The 8,254-nt window shown below is 36.9% G+C and overlaps 1 protein-coding gene across 2 annotated transcripts; it reads left to right on the forward strand.

The window, feature by feature from the left end:
• The first annotated feature begins 230 nt into the window (after positions 1-230).
• On the forward strand, positions 231-7,378 carry LOC148862650 (proteasome subunit beta type-7-A-like). Of its 2 annotated transcripts, none has more exons than XM_088980827.1 (9): positions 231-639; positions 1,096-1,272; positions 4,171-4,312; positions 4,478-4,574; positions 4,732-4,801; positions 4,886-4,990; positions 5,363-5,461; positions 5,559-5,649; positions 7,099-7,378. In XM_088980827.1, the coding sequence occupies exons 2-9, from the start codon at positions 1,129-1,131 to the stop codon at positions 7,173-7,175; spliced, it is 825 nt and encodes a 274-aa protein (XP_088836953.1). In that variant the 5' UTR covers positions 231-639; positions 1,096-1,128; the 3' UTR covers positions 7,176-7,378. The 2 variants fall into 2 exon arrangements, with proteins under 2 accessions (XP_088836953.1, XP_088836954.1); XM_088980828.1 differs by having other exon boundaries at positions 261-639; positions 1,111-1,272.
• Positions 7,379-8,254: the final 876 nt, after the last annotated feature.

Consider the following 8,254-nt stretch of genomic DNA (forward strand, 5'->3'; position numbering starts at 1 on the left):
TCCATATTTTTGTATATTAAACTTTAACGTAGGCTGATTGACCAATCCGAACCCAACCTAAATACATTTCGGATTGGGCTCGGATTAGACAGTTCGGACTTAACCTCAACCTCCACCCTTGTACCCAATATTAGGGTTGAGCCTGCATTGTTCGGCCCAGTCCGCCGGCTTGCACCACTGCGCGCTCGCTTTCACGTTTATTAGTTGTTTTAAAATTCAGATTGGCTAATGATAAAGTTACACGCCAGGGTCATTGTCTCGTTGATTCCACAGCCCGCTAAACAGCTAAACCTTGCTCTTTTTTTATAAAATACGCACGGTAGGAATAGCATATATACTCTCACAGTAGGATGTTAACACTGTGATGCGTGATGATGGGTCCTGATCATGTTTTGAAAGTGTTAATCTACGGTTCTGATTTCGAGATAAGAGTTCAAGGTCTGTAATAGTAGGTACACGAGCAGGTCTATTTTAAAGGAAAGTTGAAAAACCGGAAGAAAAATCGCAAAATAAGTGTAGAACCCTCCCTTTCTTCTGCTCCAAGTCTGTAACTATTGTCCTCGCTCTGTGCTCTAAGCATCTTGAGCTGAGTCTGGTTGAACTATTTCTCGGGCAATCTATTTGCGTCTCCAATTTCTTGTAAGTTTCGGCTTGGTTGATTATTATAGGGTTTTGAGGGGAAAAAGAAAGGATTGTCGATATTTAGTTTAATCGATCCTGTAATTGAAAGCTTAAAACCTAGGGCTTCGTCAATGCAGACGCTATAATGGGTTCTTTCAATTTCGTATAAATTGTACCATTATTTCTGTAATTTTATTCTCCGCTAATTCATTTTCTTTTCTCTTAACCATGCAAGTCACGATGTATATGTTCTTTCAATTTTCCCAAATCTAGAATCTGGATTTCTCGCTCCTGTTCTCCTTTGTGGTTAATAACCATGTTTAGTTTAAGGTTACTTATTTTGATGTAGTTGTCTTAATTTCTTTAATCACATATTCTCGTCTCGTCGCCTTTCACACTCTATTTTTATGTGCATTTTACTGAGGGTCTGACACTAAACCATGTTATGATCACTTATACATGGTTGTTGTTAAGCGCTTTGTTTTGCAGGTTCATCGGAAATCAGATATGTCTAAAGCAGTTGTTGATCTTCCTCCCAAGGGTGGGTTTAGTTTTGATCTCTGCAGAAGAAATGAGATGCTCATTTCAAAGGGTGTTCACCCACCATCTTTTCGGAAGACTGGAACTACCATTGTTGGTCTAGTTTTCAAGGTATGTGATTTACAATACCGTTTGTCTAAAGAGTGCCATTTATTGCTCATTCTTTCCGTCTGAAGGTTTCCTTGGCATTGTAACGAATGCTGCATTCTAAAATTGAAATTTACCATAGATGATACTTTATAATTAATAATTTACAATTAGAACAATGCTTTAAGCTAGTAGGCTGTTTAGCGTTTTATGTTTCTATTAAAGAAGGAAATACAACAGGATTAGATAATCTAATGCCTGTCTTCCCTGTATAAAACAGGTTCAGATTCGGATGGCAGATTCAATTAGATATTGACAAGTGCAGCTGTGCTTATTGAATTTTAACTAATATTCCTTCCATCCAAGAGTAATTATAACAGGACATGTAGAGGGATAAGATGCAATTTGCAATATGTAAAATTCAAACCAATGGGAATTTGGTCTAAGAAGGTTCTTTAAAGAACTTGGTATAGTGCTTTATGGTGTGCATGTTTCTGAGTGTATATTCGACTTCAGTATTGGGGATTGTGCATGAAGTGGTCATTGCCTCATTGGGTAAGGTGGAGTGTTATAGGGTAGCTAGATCTTTGCTTGGGTTGTAGAACCTATTGATGCCCAGATACAGATAGCAACATGAACACATATACAGGAGATGGTGACATAGCTCTCCATTTCCTAAAATCCCAGATGAGATATGGTCCATATGGACATAAATATGTATATTTCCATATAATGTAGATATATCATGCTTCTCTGTCTAGTTTTTGAAGCTAAGTATCATTTCTCAAGACTTATGTCCTTCCAAATTCTATTAAATTTCTAATGTATACAGTTTCTTATGGTATAATTTTCTAAATCATACCATTTTACATACCTTAAAAGCATTAATTCTATAGAGTTCACCTAGAATTGTCTATGCAGTTTCTAGTCTCATATGCATTGTTCCAACACTGGTATGCTAGGCATATACAGGAAATCTAGGCATCAAAGTGTAAATACAGGTATCTAGGTTACAGTTTTTGGAAGGAATGTTAGCATCCTGGACGAACAGCTATTTATCCAATAGGAAGGTCATTTATTTATTGGGAGAATGACCGGTCAGCCCAGGGTCAGAATTTGTAGGCTCAAAGTACTGCCAGGGTAGGCGCCAGCTCGGAATTGATGCCAATTCACGGGCGGGCGTTGGTGCATAGAGTGTGGGTCGTTGATCTTTTGAATGTTTATAGCTCTGCAGTGGAAATCAGAAATTTGTAGGGTCAAAGTATTTGGCTCATGTTATCCACCTTTGCCACCTACTGCTTACATCTTTGTTTTATTGGTAAATTGAAATTTAAGCTGCTTTGGAAGTGCATGGATTAATTTGTAGATACCACATAGAAAGGCACCTTCTTTCGGAATATGAGAATTCCTGATGGATGAAAAATAATACTTGATTGGAGGTGGGAATGTGTCTTAGACTGGGTTTTGGGAGGAATATGCTGTCCTCTGGTAGATCTGGCATGGTTAAGAACGTAAATACGCAATCATGGCTAATTGCTTTAAAAGAAAGTATGCGAAGTTGTGATCTAGCCCCACTTTCTGCAAATCCTTTGGTTGGCAAACAGAGATAAAAAAATACTTATGAAGGGACCATTATTTTCATTGAAATTTGGAGAGTTTTATATCAAACATTTTAAAAAAGTTGATCATCATGGGTTCCACTTAATTTGTCTCCCAGTTTTTCTTGTTTTCTAATTAGGTTTTAAGCTTCCTTTGGTTGCCAAGAAAATAAGAGAGTGAAAAAATTACTGAAATTTTTTAGGAAAATAGAAAGTGCACTTTGCACATAAAAAACAACAACAATACAAAGTGCATTTGGTTGCACTGGATGTGTTTTCTAGCGGCAGAAGGTGTCCTCTATATTTGTCCCTCCTTGAGAAGTTGCTATGGTGTTTCAGGCAGGGGAATGATAGGCTATGGAAGAGGGCTTCGAAAGTAAATATTGATGCAGCAATCTAAGGTTGCAATGATGGGTAATTGAAAGGCAGCTAAGGGCCTTTAGTTGGAACTGTGTAGTGAAGAAATTTCCAAGAATTTTACAAGCACATTGCACTTCAGGTGGGAGTAGAAGGATCACATCAGTCAATAGAAGGATGTATTGCATGGTCCAACAGACCTATACCGAGATTTTTTAGGTTTGTCTCATGGAAACAAATGGAGAGAAAGTAGCAACTAGCAAGTGATCGCTGAGAATCTAGCTTGGCACTGTGTGAGTAGCAATCTCCTTGGAGGGCTCTTCAATAATTAGGAGTAGACTAGTTGGTGCTACTGCTACTGCTAGAATGAATGGAATAGTTCATTTCCTCCATGTTTTAAGGAGATTAAAGATATGATCAGAACAACCAATAGGGGCCTTGTCGATTGAATCCTTTTTTATTTGCTCCTGCAAGGTGGAATAGATGTTACCTTCTCTTTTTTTTTTGGAAATATGTGGTTTTGACATTTTGTTTCTTCGCTTTTCCATCAGTTATTACATTATTTGTAAAGGGGAAGACAAGGATACGTATTTGAACACTAAAATCTAAATATTAAAGTATATACATACGTACATATAGTGCCCAACTTCTATTTCTGATGCCTCTTATCTCCCTCCAGTTAACATAGATTGTCATTAGAACAACAATGCAAATTTTTTCTGTGATTTTTTTCAATAAAGAAAGTTTTTTCCAGCATGAGTGTTATTGGCATCAAAATTGATAATTCTTGATCTTCTTGGTATAAATACAAGAAGGATTGTTCATGCATCTTTTATTTTATCATAATCCTCATCTTCATCATCTGAGCCTTAATCATATTTGATGTCTTCTTATTTCATTAGATATAGGTTCTAATTCTTGGATCACAGGGTTTTCTTTGGGTTTATTAATTTGAAATTATCGTCAGGATGGTGTCATTCTTGGAGCAGATACAAGAGCCACCGAAGGGCCCATAGTTTGTGACAAGAACTGTGAGAAAATCCATTACATTGCACCTAATATTTATTGTTGTGGAGCAGGGACTGCTGCTGATACTGAAGCAGTAACAGGTATTTTTCAAGATTTATTATGGTTTGCATCATAACATGCATTTGGTTTTACAATAGTTACACTGCCGTGGAACAATATCCTTTCATATCTTATTGTCATGTGGGTTTTTTTTTTTATCAGTATATTGTCATGTGGATTCTTCATTTATATTTGTCTTTTGTTAGACATGGTTAGCTCCCAGCTGCAGCTACATCGTTATCATACTGGTCGAGAATCAAGGGTTATTACAGCTCTTACCCTTCTAAAGTCTCATCTTTTCAGGTAAATATTTGTCACTTGAGTACTGATAAGATAAAAAAACTAAATTAAGCAACGAATAAAAAAAAAGAAAAATCCGGCATGCTGTCATAGCAATATTTGAGTTTTACGTAGTGGAAGCATATCCTACTTGTGTCTAACTGCTTCATCTTTTGTCTAGTTACCAAGGATATGTCAGTGCTGCTTTGGTACTTGGTGGAGTTGACATCACTGGACCACATTTGCACACAGTAAGTTTAGGCATCCAAAACACCCCATCTTTTCTGGTTCTAACAATGTGTTGACCTTTATAACAAGAATGCCTTGTGATGCAGATATACCCTCATGGCTCAACTGACACTCTGCCATTTGCTACAATGGGTTCGGGTTCTTTGGCTGCAATGGCTGTCTTTGAGTCAAAGTACAGAGAAGGCCTGACTGTAAGTCGGTCTGCTATTAGTTCAATTAAATAGTTGTAATGCACTTGTGATGTATAATCCTATTTATAAACAATCCAGCATGGAGGACTTACATGCCCTCAACAATTCAATCTCGAATTTTCAACATGAACCTTCCGGAATTTTGGTGGATATTGGATCCACATCGTAAGTGATAGCATGGTGGTGGTTTGCTATAGAATGTTCATCTTTGTTTTTTCTATCAAATAGATTGAACAACTAGTACTTTCCTTGTGATCTTTAGCAGGGAAAAGAAGTTGCTTTTCATTTTAATGCTGGATCCCAAGGTTCTAGAGAATTAATGACACTAGTTCATGATTCTGGAAATTTAGGTTTTTGGGTGTTTCTTTGCAGAGAGAAGAGGGAATAGAGCTTGTATGTGAGGCTATATGCTCTGGTATTTTCAATGACTTGGGCAGTGGAAGCAATGTTGATGTCTGCGTAATAACCAAGGTTTGTTTATCCTCATTGTACCCCACATTTGGAAAGTAGTTCTTGACTTGTTATCTTATTTAGCTATATAGTTCTTTTGTTAATGCTGGTAATGCAGGGGCACAAAGAGTACCTGAGGAACCACCAGATGCCAAACCCTAGGACCTATGTCAGTTCTAAAGGCTACACTTTCCCCAAGGGTCTGACTGGTTAGTAATTACCTTCACTGATATATCACGTGGAATTGCTTATTTATTTGTCAAGCATAAGTGGTAATGTTTGAAGTTCAAATTAAAATGTCTATATTAGTTTATTCACTTGTTTTTATTTTTACACCCAACTTGGTTCGATTTTGAAAAAAAAAAAAAAAACTGCTGGAAATCTTGTGTCATGTCTAGGGGTGTGTTGCATGAAGTAAATAAATAATTTGTTCTTGCAGTCAACTAATACATCATCTGAAAAGTCATGACAGTATGATATGTGATCTTCCAATAACTATAAACTAGCTGATTCTGACTGATCAGTTGATTTTGGTTGGTCGTAAAATTCGTCAATCGAGAAGGGGTGTGGTCTAAGCAAATGTTTTCAACTTGTCATTGACCTGGATGATTACAACATTTGACCTGTCACCTGGGGAGAAAACTGGTTGGCAAACTGTTGAGCTGGATGTCCTAGCACAAGTGAGTAAACTGAAAACCTATAGCCCTAGGGTTTACTGTTGACTCACTTGTGCCACCATCAACATCTTGCAGCCCTCTACAGCTGAAACTGGATCTTAGATTGTTCAATGGGCAAAGGTTCATACCTTGATGTAAATTTTATGAGTCCGGAGTCCCCCAACATGTCCCCATTACATAAGAACTGAAAACATAGCTGTAGTTCCCTATTTCACATTCTGGAGAGAGGGATAGATGTCAATGACAACTAGTAAATCAGATCTAGGTTTACTGTTGACTTGCTTGTTACTTGTGCCACCATTAACATCCTAACAGCCCTCTCCAGCTGAAACCAGTTGCAATTCAATCACTTAAAACTCCAAACTCTTGTCTCAGGAATTCTTATTTCTCTTTGGTTCTGGCCAGTGATTTCTTCTTCCCTGCTTCGGCAATCACTCCAAACTCCAAGGTCTTTTCATGTATGGAAGACTGAAAACCAGTCTTTTTCCGTTTGGTAATCAAAAGCTGGTAAGACCAAAAGATGTATGCATGGAAAGGCCCAAAAAGACCAAAAACACCAATTTCGGGAGGCTTCAAATGAAGTATTTTTTTGGTCTTTCAAGTTTCAACGTGATAAATAGCTTCTAAATGCGTTTTTAAATGCCTGGTAGACCTAATCACTTGTCAAACGATCTTTGTCTTTAAAAACAATACCCCCAAAGCTGAATAATTAAATATGTTTTTCGGCCATCTTGGCTGCTGGAAAATCTTTCTAAAAAGACTTCACCCAAGAGTTTTATGTGGACGTGCTTGGATTTACGACAATCTACATAATCGTGTGATTTATGACAAGTGTGCGTAACATGTCTATCAGACTATCAATTTCTTGTTCCCTTTTGGTGTTGATATCGTTAAATCCCATCTTCCTCCGTATTATTACAATATGTTATTGAATGCCAAGCTAACATGCTCTATTTCTGTTGACCTTTTTTGTGGTGACAGAGGTTTTGACAACAAAGATTACTCCGTTGAAGGAGAAAGTGGAAGTTATCGAAGGAAATGATGCAATGGAAGAGTGAAATGGCCCAACCACGACCCGTATTTCATAGTGGAAGTTTGTTTTTACCTTTCTCAGTTTGTTTTCAGAGCCTATCTATAAAGATTGCAATGGTAACAATGTACTTAAGAACTCAAATTAAACCAACGTTAAGTACTGTATTTTCGTTACTTTTCGATTTCATCACCCTTCTCGGTCAATACTAGCGTAGAATTTTAACACCCAGATCCATTTCCTTTCTATTTTGGGTTTTGTTTTTTTAGAATTTATATTGCATTTTCATATAAACATTTATTGCTAAAGTAGTTTCATAATTCTATGGATTCGTGATTGAACTGAAAAATAAGAACGTAATGTGAGTATGTGACAATAATTATTCTTTTCTAAACTACTATTTTAATCATTATTTTCAATTTTTACGGGAACATCTTGAATCTGGGGTTGTCTTTGATTGGGTCTGGCCGTCTGGGGCCCCATACGGCCATACCCTTTCACCTTTATAGTGAGTGAGTCAATCGGGACTCACCGTTAGATGGGGCTCAAGCCCCAAGCCCCAAGGAAAACATTGGGCATGTAAGGCCAGCATAATAAGATGATTTTAAGGTTATGCTGGTAATGCACTGTTTATGTTGTTTTTTTTTTTTTTGACGAATTTCCTTTTATTACAATAGTCTAGTTCATTTGGCAGTTAAGTTAATTTATTCGGGACCTTTGGGTAAATGCATTTAATTGGGTCGTATTACCCGAGAAAAAAATATTATCCCGTTAAGTACATAAATTCATGTTGTTTTGCTAGATGAGAAGTGAGAGAATTTCTTGAAGAATCTTTAATTTATTTTTCATGGTGAGAGCATTTTACTTCTACATAGTCTGGCCAATGCCCTCTTTCCATGGCCATTTTAGTCTTATTTACCTAATCCCCAGGTGAGTAAATATTTTTCAGGTAAATTGCTAAAAATTTATTTAGGAGAAATTTTATTTTCATGGGAATTGCACTTTACCCATAAAAAAACATGGGAAAATTGATCAATTTTAATATTGGCCATGGGATGGCTAGTAAGAACTATTGAGGAAGAGAAGACAAGATAGGTTGTCTTTTCT

The sequence above is a fragment of the Nelumbo lutea genome, chromosome 3 (genome assembly GCF_056320005.1).
Source record: "Nelumbo lutea isolate HS-2025 chromosome 3, American lotus-T2T, whole genome shotgun sequence".
NCBI lineage: Eukaryota > Viridiplantae > Streptophyta > Magnoliopsida > Proteales > Nelumbonaceae > Nelumbo > Nelumbo lutea.

What these genes read in the sequence shown, in the direction of transcription:
- LOC148862650 (XM_088980827.1), top strand. Translation starts at nt 1,129, where the DNA reads ATGTCTAAAGCAGTTGTTGATCTTCCTCCCAAGGGTGGGTTTAGTTTT. An exon ending in CTAAAGTCTCATCTTTTCAG is followed by an intron (nt 4,575 to 4,731) that starts GTAAATATTTGT and finishes TCTTTTGTCTAG; the next exon opens with TTACCAAGGATATGTCAGTG. An exon ending in AGTACAGAGAAGGCCTGACT is followed by an intron (nt 4,991 to 5,362) that starts GTAAGTCGGTCT and finishes GTTTCTTTGCAG; the next exon opens with AGAGAAGAGGGAATAGAGCT.